The sequence below is a fragment of the Ailuropoda melanoleuca genome, chromosome 6 (assembly GCF_002007445.2).
Source record: "Ailuropoda melanoleuca isolate Jingjing chromosome 6, ASM200744v2, whole genome shotgun sequence".
In the NCBI taxonomy this organism is placed as follows: domain Eukaryota; kingdom Metazoa; phylum Chordata; class Mammalia; order Carnivora; family Ursidae; genus Ailuropoda; species Ailuropoda melanoleuca.
The window spans coordinates 17,517,991-17,539,881 of NC_048223.1; the positions used below are offsets into that span (position 1 = coordinate 17,517,991).

At 41.8% G+C, this 21,891-nt stretch overlaps 1 protein-coding gene across 1 annotated transcript in view; it reads right to left on the bottom strand.

The window, feature by feature from the left end:
* LOC105241345 (collagen alpha-4(VI) chain) overlaps positions 1-21,891 on the bottom strand; it is a 106,238-nt gene that overhangs the window by 18,003 nt on the left and 66,344 nt on the right. The window contains exons 22-33 of the mRNA XM_034662019.1: positions 18,073-18,135; positions 16,265-16,327; positions 15,132-15,194; positions 14,529-14,591; positions 12,168-12,218; positions 7,522-7,557; positions 7,355-7,417; positions 6,042-6,104; positions 4,825-4,860; positions 3,812-3,848; positions 1,119-1,130; positions 536-1,029 (exon numbers count right to left, since the gene is read on the bottom strand). Of these exons, the coding sequence (XP_034517910.1) occupies positions 536-1,029; positions 1,119-1,130; positions 3,812-3,848; positions 4,825-4,860; positions 6,042-6,104; positions 7,355-7,417; positions 7,522-7,557; positions 12,168-12,218; positions 14,529-14,591; positions 15,132-15,194; positions 16,265-16,327; positions 18,073-18,135 (1,044 nt within the window). The remainder of the gene's footprint in view (positions 1-535; positions 1,030-1,118; positions 1,131-3,811; positions 3,849-4,824; positions 4,861-6,041; positions 6,105-7,354; positions 7,418-7,521; positions 7,558-12,167; positions 12,219-14,528; positions 14,592-15,131; positions 15,195-16,264; positions 16,328-18,072; positions 18,136-21,891) is intronic.

Sequence of the window (21,891 nt, forward strand, 5' to 3'; positions counted from 1 at the left end):
AAGGAAAGGAAAGGAAAGGAAAGGAAAGGAAAGGAAAGGAAAGGAAAGGAAAGGAAAGGAAAGGAAAGGAAAGGAAAGGAAAGGAAAGGAAAGGAAAGGAAAGGAAAGGAAAGGACAGGGAGTTACATTCTGCAGACCCTCATGTTACTATTTAGCATAGCGGTTAAGCATAGGCTCTGAAGGCAGATAATATCAATCTGCTACTAACTAGATACTTGACTTTTGATGGTGTACTTACCTCTTTAAGCCTCAGTTTTCTTATGTCTGAAATGGAGGTGTACAGTAATACCCACCCCGTAGAGTCTTGGGATATTAAATAAGTTAATGCTCGTGAGGCACATAGCACAGAATAAGCCCTAAAGAGCGGCCAGTTGGTACTAGCAGTTACACTGGTAGCAGAGTCCATAATAAGCACCGCCCCTCCCTCCCCGCACCCCCCCTCCCCCGCCGTGCACACACATCAATGCGGTCCTTGATGGGGGGCGGGTAAGAAGCAGGTGCTAAGCCCCCACCCCCCAGCGGCTCCCCCGCTTACCAGCAGGGCGTTCGGGAGGTTGTGATCCTCTGTGAAGGTGACGATCGCAGAGGTGATGTCCAGCGCGCTGAGCTCCAGAGTGGCAGTGCTGAAGGCATCCGGATCGCCAGCCCGGCCCGCCTGGAAGAACACAGCCACTTTCCTCACGAGCAGGCCGGAGCGCACACGTTTGAATACATGTCTTGCCACAAACCTCATGGCCTCCCCGAGGTTCCTGCTGCCTGACGACCCTTGCAGCGGGATTGTCCTGACCGCCTGCAGGAGCGCGGGCTTCCACTTGTGGTCTGAGAAGCGAATCAGGTAGTCTGTTTTGGCGTTGTACGAAACGACGGCCACTCTGGCACCCGTTGGGCAGTTACTCTCACTTATGTCCATCCTCTTCAACAGAGATAATAGAATGTTTCTCATCCTCTCGAAATCCGACTGGGAGACGTCATTTGACATGTCCAAGGCAAAGACCACTTCGCTAGGGACTGCTGGGCATTTGGAAACACCTTAACACAATGGACACACAGATGTTAAGATTTCCTGTAATGCCTCTGAACAGGTGATGTTTGAGTGAATAATAAGATATATTACTTACCTGTTGAACAAGCTGGAAGGGAAATTGTTTTGGAGAAAAAAACAAGACTTTGTTAGTTTATATAGACAGTGGTACACTTTCTAGGCCAGTGCTTCAATATGAAAAACCTTCTCCTCTGAGTAATTCAAGCAGTGACCTTCTCTGACTCCTGCCTCAGTTTGGCAAAGACCTCGATTTGCTCCCCGATATCCATTTTCCCCTTTTCCTATAGTAGCAGATCCTCAGTCTCTGGGCATATGGCTGCCTGGAAAAAAGACTCCATTCCCAGTGGGGGAGCTATCCTACCACGTTCTGCATAAGAGAAATGGGAGAAACAACTTCGAAAAGATATCCTTCCCCTTTCCCTTTCTTTTCCTTCTCGCTGAAGCTTGATCAACATCTTGGACCTTGAGGTAATTCAGGAAACAGAACACCTTCCCTGCAATGCAGAGCAAAAAAGTATAAAGAGCCCGTGTCCCTGAATACTGGGGAGCTCCATATCAACCCCAGACGGGCCACTTCCTGGCTTTGATCTGAGAAATACCTTTGTGTCGTTGCTATTGAGCCCTGAGGTCACGCTGTACTGTGCTTAAACCTAACTAACACACTGAGCTATTCTGAATCTATACACCCCCACATACACCTACACATATACACACATATCTAACACTGTATATAATATGCGATATATATCACATACTATATATTATGTATAAGTGTGTGTGCACATGTAATACATTTTTATGGAAAATAATAAAAAATTAAAATTATCCTTAATTCATAATGTCTATGTATGTGTATGTATATATTTAATTTGTTGTTTTATTTTATAAAACTTGGACCTTCGTGTATGTCCTGTTCTGAATCTTTTTTCACTTAGTATATGATGACCATGTGTTCTTTTCATCATTAAAGTTAGAGCAGTATTGCCTAGTGTACTATAGAGGTCTCATGATACCCCCAGCAACATCCCTTTGGGGTGTGCACGCTCGTACGTGTATCTGTGCCTCTCTATCCAACTCTCGTCCTCTCTAAAGCTCTATAATGATGGCTCCTCATATGCTTGTGATACCCAACTGCTCTTCAGAAAGCTACCAACTGACACTCCCAAATACATTTCCCAAATTGAGGTAGAGAATTTTTTCTCATCTTCAAAATATTTCCAATTTGAGAGATGAAAAGAGTATCTCATTTTCATTTGTATTCTTTGACTTCCTGTGAGGTCAAACGTTTTTAGAGGTTTATTGGTCATTTGTATGTTTTCTTCCCTGAAGCCTCCATTCATGTCTTTTGCCCATTTTCAGTCTAAGAGTTTTTTACATTAGGCTCAACAAATATGAAATATCTGTGCTTGCAGATAAAAATGATTGAGTAGGAGCAATTGTATACATTTTGACGTGACAGATTTAACAAAATTAGGTCCTTTGCTTGGGTCCATTGCTTATATTGTATATATTTTTCCCCATTTTCCTGCTTGCTTTCAACTTCACAGTGCTCTTCAATATAAAGGGGTTTTAACTTTTGACATGGTCAACTATGACATTCTCCCTTTGTGGTCAAAACTATGGTATTATTTTTTTGTGACTTCTAGGAAAAAGGACTCCAGAATCTCCTAGAAAGCAACTGAATGGGAATGGGCAGAACATGGTGTTTGAATAAGCAGAGCTGGGTGTTTGTGGAGAAAACCCAAGCACCCAAATTAAACACTCTGCCAAATCATTGTTCCCCCCCTATTGCTAGCAAGTGGAGAAATGTACATATTACAGGATGCAAATATCCAGGAATACACTGAAGACACTAAGTAAATTCCAATCTGGGGATGGGATGAAATATTAAGATCTCATGATTTGTAATTCCATTTTATTTTTTTTTAAAGATTTTATTTATTTACTCAACAGAGATAGAGACAGCCAGCGAGAGAGGGAACACAAGCAGGGGGAGTGGGAGAAGAAGAAGCAGGCTCATAGCGGAGGAGCCTGATGTGGGGCTCGATCCCACAATGCCGGGATCACGCCCTGAGCCGAAGGCAGACGCTTAACCGCTGTGCCACCCAGGAGCCCCTGTAATTCCATTTTAAAAACATAAATGCAAATAAAAAAGGACACATTTCTTACTGAAGGCTCCCTGGTGATCCCTCTTGTTTAAATGGATGGGATACAAATAAAAAGCTTTTCTTTATTTGTTTTGGGATAAGAAGGACCAAGATGCATACATGCAGGTATGCAATTGGCGTTGCCCTTCATGACGTGCCATATTATGGTAGGATTTCTCTTCGCCGTTGAGACAGCATGGCTGTCAGCCACTTTCTGAGACCACACTCGTGAAGATTACTTAACCAAAGGGAGACTGAGCTAAATATATTAATTTCTAAGAGCCTTTCATGATGGGGCACCTGGGTGGATCGGTCAGTTAAGCCTCTGCCTTCGGCCCAGGTTATGATCTCAGGGTCCTGGAATTGAGCCCCGCATCGGACTCCCTCCTCAGTGGGGAGTCTGCTTCTCCCTCTCTCTCTGCCCCTCCCCCTGCTTGTGCTCTCTCTCTCTCAAATGAATAAATAAAATCTTTAAAAAAAAAAAAGAGCCTTTCATGATAGACAATGGCACCTCCCAAACCTCAGTCAAATGCACAGGTGATTTATGTCCCCAGTCCATGACCATGACCAATCCCCACTTCACACCACTGGCCCCCATTAGAGCCTTTCCCAAACAACTTACGGCAGTTTTCTTGTATGACAGCAATGATTTCACAAGGCTGTTAGAAAGATGGAGAAAGAGGGAAAAGGAAAAAGTATTTAATTTGAAGCATATTCCATCTCACGCTAATGACTTAGAAATGTCATCTGGGTATTATCAGTTTCTTTCTGAAGCTTTTTAAGCTACAATAGAAAACACAAAAAATTGTTACAGCAGATGAAATGATCCAGAAGTTATATTTCTAGATACAATGGATATTTAAAAACACTTAAAATATATTTTATATACCACAGAGTGCTCATATTATTAGAGACAGGTTAATAAGGGAAAATATTTTTTATTTTTTTATCTGCCTCACAAAGCAATGGAATCAAATTTGATTTTGAGGATGTTTCAATCCAGAAGTCTTGGCATAACAGGCAAAGAAATGTCTTCAATTCCTGGATCTCTGAGTCAGCAATTCCTGGAACGTTTCTTTAGAACAACTGCCAAGACACAGACCCCTCACACATCCCTTAGAATTCTTTGTTCCTTTGATCTCTTCCTCTCTGTTCTGTCTATCCCTTGACCCCATTACTTCTTGGTTCTCACTGGCCCCCACTTCCTTCCCCTGCCCAGTAGTATTTTTGTGCTTGTGAGATGAAAAACCATCATAACTTTTGAGATTGTTTTCAGGTGTGTCATGAGACATGAATATGTACTCTACCATATGTTGGCTTATAACTACTTTATAAACAACTTCTGAACTTTACAAAAAGGCATATTGTGTAGGAGTCATGGCCTCAAAGTCTTTCCCTCCATGTCAACCAGTAGTAGTACTCAAAAATATCCAGGTTGCCTCCATGATTTAAAATATTATTCTACTCTTTTCACTGATGTGATTATAACATTTCAGAGGAAAGTCTATAAATTTAAAGAACTGAAAGAATTTGTAAGAGGAGAAACAAAAGAATCTTTATGGATTTCTATTTTGTGGAAGTGGAAAGCCTCATGTGCTGAAAAGAATAAGGTTTAGAATTAAAATGTTCACCTACCGTCATATCTGCCAAACCTTTGGGGCCCTTGATGCCCTGGGAAGAATAGAAATGAGTTTACAATGTAAGATTCTGAGGTCCAATACATTATTCTCCAGAGTTGGCAAAACATTCTCAGAAAGTTATCATAGTACATAAACCACCTTCTCCCCTTCACTCCTGGCCCTGGAATTCTGGCTGATCCCTTAAGGAAGAAAGTCGGAGTGGCTCGGAGATATGTCACAGATCTCAGAGGCCAGGATGTCCAGGAATATGGTACATAAAGACCCTTAGAAGATCAGGTCATCTTGAGAGCAAGCCACAGTTTAGGATCCAAGTCAGGAAAAGTACTTTCAAGATCTCAGGACCATTCATAGACAGTTCTCAAGTAGACCCCAGCCATTGCCTCCCCCCTCCTCAGGCTACCCACCACCATCCTATCTCTGCTCTAGTCTTAAACAAGTCATCCCTAGAACCCTTCAGAACAGATGGGCCTGACTGAGCACCTCTGGGAGTCCAGAGAGCTTTGTTTTTAGATTCTTCAAGGCAGTGATTTGTCACCTCACGCAGGTCACTATAATCTTCTCAGCCTTTGTTTTCTCATCTGTAAAACGGGCATGTGCATCCTTCTACTTCTAAGATTTTTGATTCTATGACCTTGTTGCTCCTCTACAGTAAACCCTAAATGCAGTGAAACCACCAGGTTCAGCCCCTGGCTCACTCACTGTACCATGTCATGAAACAGCAGCCTGGCCTCATAGGACGAGGGGTGGTACAAAATGACAATAGCCCCAAAGTCTTTCCTTCCATACCATATGACCTCCCAGGGAATTTTAAACATATTTGTGGACTTGCAACATTGTCAGTTTAGTTCAGATTATATAAATGTCACATTTTGTTAGGATTTCCTTCTAGTGTTTGCATAAATGTTGTTGCTTACCTTGTTTATATTGATAAACTCATTCTCCAGTGAGTCTTATGTATTATGTATTTAGACAGGTTTATAAATCTCAGGCCACTCTAATATCTTCCCCATATTCAAGTCAACAATATATATTAAATAAATACACTATGTAAGGACTTGAAGCCCATGCCCTCAAGAGCAAATTTGGCCCATTTCCTATACACATCCTCTAGTGCCTCCCAAATGTTCATTTCTTCATTCAGATGGCTCTTAGCAAATTCTTCTTCACTTGTACACAAAGTTTGAAAATAAAAGAGAGAAGAGTCCATGTTACCACTGGTCCTGGAGGGCCTTGGTCACCTGGAGTTCCAGTAAGTCCAGGAAAGCCAGCATTACCCTAAAAATAGCCAAAGCAAAGGAATAAGCTTCTCCTCTTGAATACAACTCGATTAAAACCATCAGACCCACTTTGAAATACTAAGTTGTCATTATTTCTAAGATCCAATGAGTCTGCTATGGCCCAGTTAGTTTATGAACGGTATCAATGGAGTGAGACACCAAGGGTGGAAAGGGAGGCAGTCTCCTTTGGGAGCCATCTACATTGCCCCCTACAGACCTAATCCCAGCCACAGACACACACTTCCAAACCCGGCCTTAAAGGATTACTCAATACTCGGTTTAGACTCCAGGTCAGATAATTAAAAGAATATAGGAAATATACATTGGGGCCTGAGAAAGGAAAATTTCTCTCACCAGCTTCTGGTCCTTAGAGGCTGAATAAAAGTCTATGCTGACCATGGCTCACTGCTCGTCTTACAGGTATTTGAACCAACACAGCATTATCTGCATGTAACTGATGCTTTGTCTTTTTTTATTTGAAACCAGAGACATAACGTTTAGCTCAGCAGGGCAATATTAGCCAGCAGCAAACCAAGCTAGGCACAGATCAATTTTTTTCTTTATGTCCTTGCCAATGTATGAAAATACCAACTATTGAGTGCCTAGATAATAAATATTCTCTTACCTCTTTTCTGCACTGGACACTAGTCCATGTCTTTTTCCCAGAAGGCCTTGCTCTCTAACGTCTATCAGCTAAAAACTATCAAGATTTTAGATATCCACAGGCTCTTTCTGAAAAGAGCTGCCAGTGATTGCAGCTTTTCGAGACTAAATCTTCGGAACCTGAGGGAATGGATTTTTAATGGTGGACTCCACAAAACACAGTGAAAGCACGGCTCAAAGTCCACCAGGATGGCAGCCACAATCTGAGAGTCCAGTCCTAAATTAGCTAAAAGAAAGTTAAGGCTTGGAAGAATCTTATAGAAGTAGCAATGTTTGCTCTGCAGCTAAAATAACCTTCCAAATGATATCTAGACTTACCATAGATATTGATGCTGTGTAACTGAAACTCCAACTTGGATTTTCTGTTATTACACTTTGATGAGCTGCATTTGCATGCACGAGATCAATGGGAGTGGTATTAAGTGGGGGGGCGGGGGGGTGGCCTGAGAAAAGTGTGGAATGTTTACTGAATGAGAAGGACAAGGGCTTCCTGCTGAGAAGTCCCTTAACCCAATAGAAACGCTCCTGTGAGTGTTGCCATGATGTGTGCCTCTAGAGAGCTTGGGAAATCGCTTTGATTCTTACCCTCTGCCCTCTGATTCCCTTTGCCCCCTTCTCTCCTCGGTGGCCCCGGTCACCATCTTCTCCCTTAATAGAATCAAAAGGAAATCCTTGAGTTTTAAGAAAAATAACTACAAACAAATGTCATGTGCTGCACACCAGTTGCCAGACCCAGAAAGATATCTTCTTACTTGTGCACCAGGAGAGCCAGGAAATCCAGGTTCACCCTAGAGTCAGAAATGAGATAAGGTTTTGTTTAATATCATGTGATTCAATCTTTCTTTGATATTCCTCAGGGAAAAAGAAGGAACTATCATTTTGAGAAAACAGACTCAAAACAGGTGCCAGGAAAAACAACTATAGCAACAGTTGTTATCTTGAGCTACTCCCAAGTGGCCATATTTTATTTCTATAAGTCATGTGCAACAACTTGCAAATTATTTTTACCAATTCTTCCCCTTCCTTCTTTGCCAGAGAGAAAGGGAACAATGGGACTATGTATTACATATTGTGTAATGGAACTTCCTTCGTAAGCGTTTTTATCTAGAGGTCTAAATAACCAGAGGTCTGATCCAATGGAAACCAAAGGAAGGGGTACCAAATTGACTGCTGGGAAGCAGGTGCTCATTGTCAGATCAAAGGCACACTACAAAGCAACTGTTCATTCAACAAATATTTAGTTAGCACCTACTACATGCCAGGCACTTTTCTAGGCACTGGGAATTGAGCAGTGAACAGAACAAAGACCCTGCTATCATGGAACTTACCTGCTAGCAAAGAAGAAATGTATATCAGGGAGAGATAAATGCTACTCTGGAAAGGGGATTAAGGGATAAAGAATGACATGGATAGGTTTGGGAAGAGGGTAACTATTTTATATAAGGTGGTCGGACAAAGCCTTTTGGTAATGGCAGCATTTGGGCAAAGACCAGCATAACTTGAGGAAGCCAGCCAAACAGGTCTCTGGGAGAGAGCATTTCAAGCAGAAGGATGAGTGTGTGAAGAACCCTGAGGCAAGAATATGAATGTGTGCTGTGTTTGAGGAACCCTAGAGCAGAATGGCAGGAGGAGAGGAGGAGGAGATGATGTCAGGGAGTTCAGAGAGGGGCCAGATTGTATAGAGTCTTGTAGGCCATGTTAACAGTGGGGTTAATTCTGAATGACATCAGGAGCTGAAGCTGGGCCTTGACTAAAGGAATGACATGATCTGATTATTCATTTAAAAATGGGTCTGGGGGTGCCTGACTGGCTCGGTCAGTAGAGCACATGACTCTTGTTCTCAGGGTTGCAAGTTCGAGCCCCATGTTGGGTGTAGAGATTACTTGAAAATAAAATCTTTTAAAAAAATTTTAAAAATAAAATAAAATAAAATAAAATAAAATAAAATAAAATAGGGCTCTGGCTGCTGCTCAGAGGACTAACTAGATGAGTCTAACGTGGAAGCAAGGATGCCAGTTAGGTGGCTTGGCCCAGAGGGTGGCAGTAGTGGGGGGTGAGAAGCGATGAAACGCCAGATGTATTTGGAATATAGACTCACAGTATTTGTTGATGGGGTAAATACAGGAGGTGAGAGACAGACATTTAATAAAGATGGAGTAAGTTTCTGCCTTGAGCAACTGGCAGATGGGAGGCTCCACTCCCTGAGATGGGGGAAGGCTAGACGAGGGGCAGGTTGTCGGCAAATCAGTTTTGACTGACCAGATATTTGATGATATTTAAGGATTGTTATTAATTCTTAGGTCGATAATGATATTGTGGTTATACTTACAAAGAATCTTTTAGAGATGCAACTTGAAATACCTATTCATGGAATATATGATATCTGGGATTTGCTTCAAAATAATTGGGAGAAGGATACATGTGTGGTGGAGTACATATAAAATAATATAAAATTGGCCAAGGGTTTTTCATTGTTTGAACTAGGTGATGGGTACACAGGGAGAGGTTTCATTATATTAGTCTCTCCACTTGTAAATATGTTGAATTTTTCCATAATCAAAGGTTAACAAACAAAAGAAGAAGAAGAAAGGAAGGAGGAGGGAAAGAGGAGAAGGAGAAGAAGGAGAAAGAGAAGGGGGTAGAGGAGGAAAAGAAGGAGGAGGAGGGGGAGGAGGAAGAGGAGAGGAAGGTTGTTTTGTGACACACCAATTTTAAGGTGGAAACATGTTTAGAGTTTAAGAGATTGGCCCAAGCTGAAGAAGTTCACCGGAGATCACAGGACAGATGATACCTGATGTCACGGAACTGGATAAGGTCATCTGAGAAGTAAGTAAAGAGGGGAATAAGAGAAGTATAAGGATAGAAGTCTGAGTCTTCTAATATATAGAGGTCAAGAACATTGAAAAGAAACTGAGAACAAGGAGCCAGCAAAAACCAGGGAAGTGGGGTGTCCTGGAAGATGAGAGAGGAAAGGTTTCAAGAACAGGCCCATGATTACCTTTGTCAAATGCTGCTGAGACTTGGACTGTATGATACCGGCAGAGAACTGACCGCTGGATTTAGCACCATGGGTTTTACCTTGACTAAAGCAGATACCATTGAGTGGGCAGGGCCAGGGGCCAAAGGTACAATTGTCATCAGTTAAGAGAGAACCAGAGGAAAGAAAGCAGTTTCTCAACCTCGGCACTACTAATATTTTGGACCTGACGATTCTTCTTTGTTGTAAGGGGCTGTCCTGTGTATTAAAGGATGAAAAAAAGAGGGGCGCCTGGGTGGCACGGCGGTTAAGCGTCTGCCTTTGGCTCAGGGCGTGATTCCCGGCGTTGTGGGATCGAGCCCCACATCAGGCTCCTCCGCTATGAGCCTGCTTCTTCCTCTCCCACTCCCCCTGCTTGTGTTCCCTCTCTTGCTGGCTGTCTCTGTCTCTGTCGAATAAATAAATAAAATCTTTTAAAAAATAAAATAAAATAAAGGATGAAAAAAAGAATCTCTGGTCTCTATTCACTAGGTGCCATATGCACCCCCTCCCTCAGTTGGAGGGTAAGCCTCTGGAGGGTAAAATCACCACAGATACAGATCTAATCCATCAAAGAATTTTGCCAGAGGGAAAGGGAACAATGGGACTATGTAGTTAAGTGAGGGTTTTTTATTGTTTGTTTGGTTTTCAGATGGGCTATATTCCCCCCTCTTTGTATACTGACAAGAATGACCTGAAAATTTGACAATGAAGAAAAGAGCCAGGACTTTAATGAAGCAAAAAGGGAATGGAATCCAGCCCATGAGAGACACTATCGGTCTTAGATGAGGGCATGGACTCATCCACAGCAGTGGGAGGAAGGCAGGGTACAGAGGCAAGTTGGTTGGCCTATGTAGTGTTGGAAGTACGTAGAGGTTCTCTGCTCATTTCTATTTAATTAATAAAACAAGAGGCACAATTGTCTGCTGAAATGTGGAAGGGAAAGCAGGTCTTGGAAGTTTGAGGGAAGGGGAGAAGGTATGAAACAGCTGACTCAGACAAGAGAGTGAACAGGCGAGGGGAAGGTAGCCAGCCAGCCAAGCAGCAATAAGGGCTGTTTAAGGTGAGGCCATTAAGCCTTGCCAGGAAAAACCCATGAAACATGGACTGACTCCATGTGTTCCACAGTGTCAGTCACACCACAGTAAGCATAGGCTGCCCTTGGATTTAATGCAGGGCTGGTATGTGGCTTAAAACATGGACATTTGAATTCTACCTGGAATTCCCCTCCTATGCAAACTCCCCACCAAAGAAGAAAGTCTTCATTTGCCAGGATGGGGCTCCCGTGGGCTAGCTTCTGCACTCAGATCTGTCTCTAACCATGTGTGACCATCACGTGCGACCAGCTGTGTAACCATCGGCACATTACATAACTTCTCTGCATCTCAGTGCTCTCATCTGTAAACCAGAAGGGCTGAACTAGATGATCACTGAGGTCCCCTTGTTCATCAGTGCACAGATATCTACCAAGAGCTTACTATGCTTCGGAATTTATGCCCATTAATTATACTCCAAGTGTTTTCCTGGGTGATAAAATGGCAGCAGTGCCATCAAGGGAAATAAGAGAATCACAGAGAAGCCAGCCCAGAGTTAAGTAGCTGGGCATCACTAAACGTCCTAGTGATTTCTTATGTTGTGAAGCAATAAATGGTAACTTGCAGACTGAAGCACTCAGAATAACTGTAGCTATTGACATTTGATGTGTTCAAAAGCTTCAAGTGACTTCCATTCTTCAAAACTTCTGTCAGTAACCTATTAACTACAACATGCTAAAATACCATCTTCTTATGGGAGTAGAAATATTCAAACACACCTGTTGAATACCCTGTGCCAGACTCATTCCAGCAATACCAATAAGGGGCACTCTACTGTCAAGTTCACAGACTGGAAGGGAGACAAGTATGTAGGGATAAATTCTAATAGAACCACAACGGAAAGGGGCTACTATAGCAATATGACCAACACACGTTAGGAGCACAGAGTACAGGACAACCAAATCTGTTCATGGAAGTCCAGGAAGGCTTCCACAAGGAGAAGCTGATATTTGAGTTGGTCGGAGGAAATGAGTAAAAACTGTCCAAAGGAGGGTGATGGGTAAGGACATCCCAAATAGAGGCAAGAGTATTTGCAAAGGCAAGGGGTTGGGGAAGTTCCTGGCTGGGATGGGACTATCTGGCACGGGTGGAAGATGAGGAAAGGAGTTTGATTTTTAAATAAGGCAGCTCTTGTTTTTTAAGGAGGGGATTCTGGCAGCTACAACATGTTATAAACAGCATTCAGAAACCATTTCTGGCATACCACTTGGATAGTAAGTCTTATTCTAGTAAAATAAAATTAAAACTATAGTCCTTACTTCAAAATACTCTGAAGGGCAAGCCTCACCTTTCTTCCTTTTCTTCCTGGAAGTCCATATCCATCTGTACCTAAAAGGCCCTAAGAAAATGACACAAGATGAATGATAGAATTATCCATATCAGTACTTGGTTGATTATATCATCTGAATCCTTGGATTCATTGGCAGTGCAAGGAAGTGGTGAAAGCAGAGGGGCTTGGTTAAGCCTTATTCTATCTTATAGGATAAACACTAAGCTACCTTTATAGGTAAGAAGAGGATAAGGGTTTAAAATTTTTTTAAAAACCATGGTATAACTACTTTTTGTTTGTTTTTAACTTGTTCTTCAGCAAGATTCTGTACTCTGGCAAGATGATACCACAGTTGTAGGAAGACAAATCACCATACAAAATCCCCCTTGGGTTTTTCCTGCAGGATAAAGTAACAATGGCAGAAGCTCTAGAACTTCATAAATCTCTAGAGATAAAGACAGACTTTAGGGGGAAAGATCGGAATAGGGGCAATGTAGTTAAGTAAATCAGTACATAGGATGTAAACCCAGACAGACCTGAATTTTCATTCCATTTCCCAATTGGTTGTATGAGGGGCCTTAGGCAAATTACTCAACTTAAGTTTCAGCTTCCTCATCCATTAAATGGGGTAAAACGCTGTGTACATAGCATGGTGGCTGGGAAGATTGAGTGAGATTATGCATGGAAAGCACTTCACATGATGCCAGCTCAGAGAAAGTAATTGAGAAAGTGGTCATTATTCTGCTGCTGATGGTGTAGTAGTGATACTATTGGCAAAGGTGCAGTAATCGTGGTGGAGGTGGAGGTGATGGTGATGGCGGCGATGGTGGTGGTAATAGTGGTGGTGGTGGAGGTCGTGGTAGCAACAGTAGAGGTGATGGTGGTGGAGATGATGATGGTGGAGGTGGTAGTGGAGGCGGTGATGGCAGGGGTGGTAATAGCAGTGGTGGAGATGGTGGTGGAAATGATGGTGGTTGAGGTGATGGTGGTGGCAGCGGTGGTGGTGGAAGTGATAGTGGAGGCAGTGATGGTCAAGGTGGAGGTGATGGTGACGCTAACCGTTATGAATATGTTGGTGATGCTACTGGGATCTTAGCATCTGTACATATACACAGTGTGCTTCCTATATTAAGGACTGAATTCAGAACCTTTTAGGTGTCTTTTGCTGAATGGACAAAAACTGCACCTAAACCAAGTAGTCAACTAAAAAGGATAATTTTAAATTTTAAGCCACAAAGATCATTTTTATGGCCTAAGGAGGAAAGTTTGAAATGTTAGAAAATAAAAAAGAATAAGATAAAGAAGATTGCCAAAGATGAATTATTAGAAGACAAAAAGGATGCACATGGGGTTCATTTCCTGTCATTTCATCCTCTCTCCACTGACGGGCACACAGAGCCTCAGGCATCTACAACCCCAGAGACCCAAACTGTCTATTTTGGAGAAATCTGCCTCTGACGTTCCTGAAATGACACCTTCCAGAAAGGCATTGCTCCCCAGTTTGGTCTGCCCCAGGGAGAGATCAGTAGGAATAATCTTTGCATTATTTCAAATCAGGGTGTTTTCCCAAAGTTGAACAGTGTTAACTTCATCATCTGGCTGGAGTGTGGAGGGAGAACACTACTTGACAACAATCCTGTTCTGTTCTTTCCCTTCCACGTGTAAGTTTAAGCTTTTCAGCCTACTTTTTTCTCCTCCCCTGGCTAACAAATGCAATTTCAGTGCTGAGTGCAAAACAACAGCAGGTCTTGCCCACTGTGGATGAAAGAATTCTCAGAAATAAATAGGAGGTGCAGGACAGACAACGGTTTTCCATATCATAAAGCTCATTCCAATAAAAAGGTGAATTGAAAATAGTCATAAAATAACTAACTTGCTCTCATGTTTAGAGGGATGACTAAGGAAGGTATAACTGTGTAGCCCTGTCTCTGGTAGTATTATCTATTGAAGTAAACCTCTGACAATGCTTGGCCTCCAAAGGTTATTTCTATGCTCTGGGTAATTGAGCCCATGCACTTAAAAGTTTGTGATTCTGATCGCCTGTCTTATTTGTTTCCCTGGAAAAAATGTTTCATAGAACAAGTCTGTGTTCCAAAAAGTCTCACATGCTATAAAACAGCTTTGTCAAACAGAAAAGGCTCACTGGCACGTCCCTCTGCGGCAGCGTGGGAGAAGGCAAAGTACATCCCGAGACGTCTGCACATTCTTGATTTATAGGAAGAATTTGAGAATCTTTGACTCTTTAAATTCACAACAGCTTTGGGGATCAAATCATATTTGTGTCCCAAATATTCATCAAGAATGTTAGAATTTGGTGTGAAGCAAGAGCAAATAACAAACAATTGAATCAAGAGTCCAAAACAGAGAAAGTGGACTTACAGGTTGCCCTCTTAGTCCTTGTGGACCCCGCGGGCCTGTGGCTCCTACATCACCAACATCCCCCTTTTGCAATAAAAGGTAAACACAAAGTTAATTTTCTCCTGTGAGTTCATGCAATCTTACGTCATCTTCCTTAGAGATTCCACAGTCATCCTTTTCAGGTCTTATTGGCATCACCATATAGTCCAAAGTAAGTATCTTCCTCTAGATTTTGTTACATACAGATAATAACTAGTAAATAGTAGAGATTTTGGCACTAAAAATTAGCAAACCAGGTATGAAGCACCAGGAACAGAATTTTATATTATTCTGGCTTTTATAGGTGTGAATGTGAGAAACTGTATTTGCAGTGAATCATATATTTATCTTTCTATTGATATGTCTTTGCCTACTGATATAGGTGGCCATCTATCCATCCATCCTTCTATACGTCGGTCTATATGTCTTCCCTTTCTGTATCCATCTGTCCATCTATAAGGTAATGGCCAGTCAATACCACCACCAACTATATCAGAAACTCCTGCTGGAAATGATCACGTAGGGAGAGATTTGCATAAGAAAACCCGAGTTGCAATAAAAAAAAATGTGTTCTCTGACATTTACCTTCATTCCTGTTGGTCCAGCTTTTCCTTTGGAACCAATTGGTCCGGGAGGCCCAGCAATCCCCTGTAATAAGATCAGGACTAAAATCACCTCAAGGGCCACAAAGTTATCTATCTGACTCTCTTGTTATTATTGAAATGGTCTGGAACTGGTAATATACTCACAAATCACCTTCAATGTTTTATACAATTAATTGTATCCTTCAACAGACAGAATGCTTCCTATGCACATTTAACCTCTGGGCTGGGGGGTGGGGTGGGGGAGGAGGAGGGAGGCATTCTGTGCAAGAGGCCACATCTACCAAGTACTGAGCGCTGGAGCAATGATCTGGGTACTAGAGGGAAAAACACCATTTGATTAGGAGATCGGGAAGACAAACACCTGGACTTTCACCCGCTCCAAACAGAAAATATTATCAAATGAAAATGAAAACCATACAATCGGTTTATGGGGCTAGACTCTTCCTGATCGAGAGAGTAAGAACAGAACTAGGACACAGGCCATCCTGGAGCTGCTATTTTGAATCTCCAGATCAAGACGCTTATCCCTAACTTAGATCACGCTGCTCGGGGTTAAGCTATGTCAGATGCTCCCGTCATTAGGAAGCCACTCCTGATCAGCTCTCTCAATGAGGTCTGACCCTTCTAGGAACCTTCTAGGAACCACGGGGATCCTGGGTCAGGAGGAGAAGGGGCCCCAGAAGGAACTAAGCTGGGAGCCAGTTTGGCCACTTCCTACCCAGATGACAAATCATTTTTAATCCCTTTGAGCCTCGGTCTCCTCATCTATAAAATTGGGATGGCAATGCTTCCTTTTCATGTTTATGAGCAATAAATTAGTCGTTTATACCCCTTTAAGAGTTGCATTTTTTCTCGCACTATAGGTAAGTCACTATGAGCTTGTGTTAAACACCCCTGGAGCTCCGACCCCATCTTATTGATCACTGTATTCCCACAATGCACCTAGAGTAGAAGGGGGTACACCCAGGGATCAAATTAGCTATTTCTAGAAACCCCTGATACCCACCAATCCCAGAGCAAACAGCGTATGTTATCGGTCCGGAACACTCAGCTGTCTGAACTGGCCGTTGTTAATGAACGGCTCTGCTGTAGCTTTTAATTTTTCAAACCTACCTCAACACCCGGTAAGCCTCTTTGTCCAGAATTTCCTGGTGGTCCTTGCCTTCCTCTCAGTCCCTGGTCCAAAGATGAAATTAAAGTTCAACCGGTGTTTATGGAGCTATTCATTCCCCATGCAAGCACAAAGTCACCTTGGTCCCTGATGGGAGCACAAATCGGGGTGCCCTGACCCATCGCTATCGTGTTTACCGCACTCTGCTGAGCAGCATCTGCACGCGAGCACCCCAGGCTCGCGCCACAGAAGCACCGGACGTGAGCCGTCAGCACCCGTGTCTGTAACCACCTCTGCTGTTGGACCTGATGAGCCCGAAAACTTCAGAACACTGCTTTATATTTTAATACGCCCAACTAACTTTAAATCCTAAAAGGCGAATGAGAGGAGCTGCTAGGATACTGATCTCCCTTGAAAATTCAACCTTTTCTTTAGACATACAAGGGCTGAGGACCAGAGAGTGCATTTTGATTTTATCAAGAACCAACAGTACATTTTCCTGTTCTCTCTAGCACGAGAGCCTAATCGCACTGGGCACATTGCTGGGGAGGCACTCATTTTCTCCCCAGTCTATTTCACTTTACTCATTCCAACACTAATTTTCCTCCAGCTTTTCTGAGAAATGCTTTCCTATTAGAAGCATGGATCGTGGCTTCTATGCTCCTGCATGAGCTATTGTAATCACCTATTTAAATAGAGCCTCATGCCCACATCCCAGTGGGAGGTGAAATTAAGGAGAGGTTCTGTTGATTATCTTGCTCATGGTTCACAACACAACTCGTTCCTCTTGCACTCAGCGGTATGATAAAGTGAATATAAAAGAGAAAGCCACAACACCACAGTGGCAGGGGGTCCAAATTTGAATTAAGCCAGTGATCAAAAGAAAGGCAAAAATCCATCTCTCGGTTGTTTCCTCCCATGTTCAGACACTATTTTCTATCATAAAATAAATACAATCTCTAATTACACTTTCATCACCCATTTCATTCTTTCGTACCTTTGTCAAGTCAAAAAACAACAGAAACCTTTCAAAATTAAGGCCTGACGCGCATAGAATTTTTAAAGTTATGGAGAATGATTCAATGTGTTAGTAAGAGTTGTTGTTTTAAAGTTCTTCCACTTGATACTTGGAAATAATTTGGCCTTTAAAAGAAAGATGTAGGACATGTTCCAGAAGGATTTACAGAGTGACAGATTTGGGTTATGCTTAGAAGATTCCAAAAGAACTGGTTGGAAGTTCAAATTTCCAGTTATCATTGAATAGTTTGCAACACCCCACTTGAGGGCAAGACCCTTCCTTGCCTTAATGTTCTGAACATCCCATGCCTATTAGCAAAGTGCCCTATGTATAACAGATACTCAATAAACACTTTGCTGATTTCTCATGCCAAATTTGAGTACTTTGAATACACAGCTTTCAGAGGCAGTAATTAAGAACATAGATTTTTTAACTAGCCTGCCTGAGTTTGAATCCCATCTTTATCATTCACTAATTGTGTGAGTTTGGCCAATTTACCTAACTTCTCCATCCCCCATTCCATTTCTATCTGTAAAATAGGGATAATAACCCTCCATTGAAGGATTAAATGGGTTAATACAAGTGCTTCGGGCCATATTTAAGACATAACAAAAATTCAGTAAATATTAGCTATTAGAGTATAAACTGCCCAGGAGAGAGACTATACAATTTGCTTTGGAAGGCCCTAGAAAAGAGCCATTCTGACATACGTTAAATCCCTATCCAAGAATCTAAGTGATAATTTCAAACAAATACTCTTTAGCACTAAAAAAACAAGTTGACTGATACAACCTGTGAGCCTTGGTATCCAAGCTCTCCTTGGTAACCCTGTTCACCGGATTCTCCACGCACACCCTGTCAAAATAAGCAAAACTTAGTGAGTTCACCAGGCGCCATTAGTGTTCCTACTGAAGGTCACCTTTCCTGCAAGATGGCACTTGAAAGCCTCAAGAGAAAGACAAAAAAAACTTTGATTGTCTGTGCTCAGTTCACTTGGGATTGGAGAGGATATGGGGAGAGGGGGTTCCACTTATGTTGGAAAACCAAATTCTTACTGTCTTTCCCAGTCTTTTCACATCTCCTTCCAATATCTTAGCTGGTGATAGAAGCAAAAATACTTTGATTAAGCAACCCAAGGTCCCATTTAACTTAATAACAAGTCCCTAAAAGCCCATCCATTCCTTTTAAGGGACAGGGGCTAAATGCTCACTGGTGTTAAGGACCGAGAAGAAACTCAGAAGGTTGAATACAGCAACAAGCGTGACATTCTGGGACATTCAAAGCACATAAAGCACATAAAGAAATGGCACAAAACTGGCTTTTTCAAAAAAAGATTTTATTTATTTGAGAGAGAGAGATAAGGAGCAGGGGGAAGGGCAGAAGAAGAGGGAGAAGCAGACTCCCCACTGAGCAGAGACCTGATGTGGGGCTGGATCTTGGGACTCTGGGATCATGACCTGAGCCAAAGGCAGACGCTCAACTGACTGAGCCACCCAGGCGCCCAGAAAACTGGCTTTAAAATCCTACATATTCGGGTGCCTGGGTGGCTCAGTCCTGGGATAGAGCCAGCATCAGGTTCCCTGCTCAGTGGAGAGCCTGTTTCTCCCCTTGCCCCTCACCCTGCTCGTGTGCCCTCTCTCTCTCAAATAATAAATAAATAAAATCTTAAAAACAGAACAAAACCCTACATGTTCTGTTCTAAATAACTGTTTTAAATTCTCCCTCAAATTAATACTTTCTTTTCTACAGAGAAGATACATTTTCTAAGGTTGACATAATACCCATTTTGTGAATTATTCTGCCTTCTTTTTCATGTTGTTCTTGTATTGGGAAGGTTACTATTTATTCATAGATTTGCAAAGAGAAAAAATCTTGAACTCAGAATTCATTCACTACATGGATCAATTCCTCGTGCTTCCTCAGTTTTTAAAACTATTCAGGTAAATGGGAAGCACTTCTCTTGACTATTACCGCTCTATTATTCTGCTCTTTAACAGTTGATTTCTAGATTTATAAACATGACTAAATTTTTTTTATTTTTTAATTCAAATTCAATTAGCCAACATATAGCACGTCATTGGTTTCAGACGTAGAGTTCAAAAATTCATCGGTTGCATGTAACATCCAGTGCTCATCACATCAGGTGCCCTCCTTAATGCCCATCATCCAGTTACCCCATCGCCCCACCCACCTCCCCTCCAGCAACCTTCAGTTTGTGTTTTAAAAGGCATGTAGCTAGAAATTTTGAAATAGGTTGTGAAATGTCTGCACATCGCATTACTGACATTCCCTGTGCAACATTCTGAAAACAATTTGGCTCTATGAAGCCAAGTTCAGACTCTTTTATTGTACCTCCATGTCTGTACATTTATATTAAGGAAATCCTTTCAGCAAATCAAAAGCAGGAACAAAACAAAAACCCTATAATACAGTTTTTCTTTCCATCACTGACCATGATATCCAACATAACAGAAATTACCCAAATGCTCAACGTAAGAATTGTTTAGCAAATCAGAGCTCTTCCACAGAGTATGCTGTAATATATTAAAATGATAATAGGAAGATTTGGAAACAGAAAAGCAGACTACAAAATAGTATACCCATTATAATAACTCTTTATTATCTATCTTGTACAGGAAACACACGAATGTGAAAATAATTGCTGGAGGCTAGTGGGTTTACGGATACATAAAAAATGAATGATATTCTCAGTTGTATTATAATTAACAAGTTAAAGTTTTCCTTTATTGTCAAAATAAATTCTGCATTGATTTGTTTGCCATAATACAATATTTTCCATAAAAAAATCTTATGACCCAGGTTCCAACACTGGGTTAACTAGCAAACTATTGACATGTTGGATAAGCCCACTTTACCTTCGAGTCTGCAAATAGTTATGATTTTATCTCTTATTTTAAAAAAAATCAAAGCTTGAATAGGAAAAAGAGCAAACTGTGACGGATTCATCAAGATTCCAATGTGCTAAATGGGGAGGCTTCCTATGAAAGGCAGCAGTTTGCACCCATTTTTCTCTGCTCCCAAAATGAGAGGTTGCTGTTCCACAATTTGTCCCGATAAAAAGACAACAGTGCAGAGGCCCAGACCGCAATGGGTCTGAATTAGAGCAAGAGGACAGAGGGCCCAGGAAGGAGAAATTCAAGAGAAATAAACCCCACATGTTTGAATATATTGGGAGGTGATCAGTTTTCTCAAAGAACTTTGTAATTAACTGTAATTAACTGGTAACAGGCACATAGAACACAAAGCAAATAGGGAGGGAAGGTGTGTCAAGGAAAACAAAAGTTACATAGCTGCAAATAATACTTGCCTAGTCATCATATGAACAATGAACTGACTTGACCACAGGGCAGAAACTAAGTGTATTCCAAGGATGAGCTGGAGGCAAGTGTACGGAGAAGGAAATGGACAAGTTAAGAAAAATCTTTATCCCCCATAGTCAGGAATTGAGAGAAAAACATCCCAAACTGAAAAACAAGGAACACCAAAGTAAGCATGCTGTTTAGAAAACCAGCAATAGGGTGCCTGGATAGCGCACTCGTTAAAGCGACTGCCTTCAGCTCAGGGCGTGATTCCGGGGTTCCGGGATCGAGTCCCACATCGGGCTCCTCGGCTGGGAGCCTGCTTCTTCCTCTCCCTCTCCCCCTGCTGTGTTCCCTCTCTCCCTGGCTGTCTCTCTGTCACATAAATAAAAAATCTTAAAAAAAAAAAAAAACCAGCAATAATACCAGAAGGAATAGCCCACAGAGATGAAAGTAAGTGCTCCCGAAAAGCTGGAAAGAATGGACAGGGAGATATTTTTCATGATAAGCTTATGAATGCAATTTGACTTTCAATGTATGTATGTATGTATGTACAGGCTTCACTCTGATTTAGATTAAATTTAAAAAAGAATAACACAGGAGATGGGGTGACATAGGGAAACAAAAATGACCATGACCCAACTGAGCAGAGAACCCACGGTGAACTGAACGGATATTTAGATAAACTACACGTAGCATCACAAAAGAATTAAATAATTCAAGAGTAGGAAATTCCTTCCATTGCCTAGAGCCACTTAATTTCTCCAAAACTTAGCCTATTTCTTTCTGCCTTGTGGGGATAAAAACAGTATAATATTGTGGGGATAAAATGATAGTTCAAGACATTATTTATTTCACAAGTATTAAAACCAAATTAAAAGTACAAGAAATAATCTATTTAAGGGCACCTAGATGGCTCAGTCGGTTAAGCATCTGGCTTCAGTTCAGGTCATGATCTCAGGGTCCTAGGATCGAGTCTCACATCAGGCTCTCTGCTCAGTGGGGAGTCTGCTTCTCCCTCTCCCTCTGTGCTCTCTCTCTCTCTCTCACTCTCTGTCTCTTAAATAAATAAACTTTTTTCTGAAGACTAGAGGTTCCATCTTCTTTTGTACCCAGGAGGTCAGAAGTCATTGCCCAACACACACACACACACACACACACACACACACACACACACACACGGGCTTCGAGTTGACATAAACTGATCTCTGACTTTTCTTCCATCTCTAAATCATGAGAATGCCAGAAAAAAATACCAGCAGAGCACGACTACACTGTGTTAGAGAGAAAT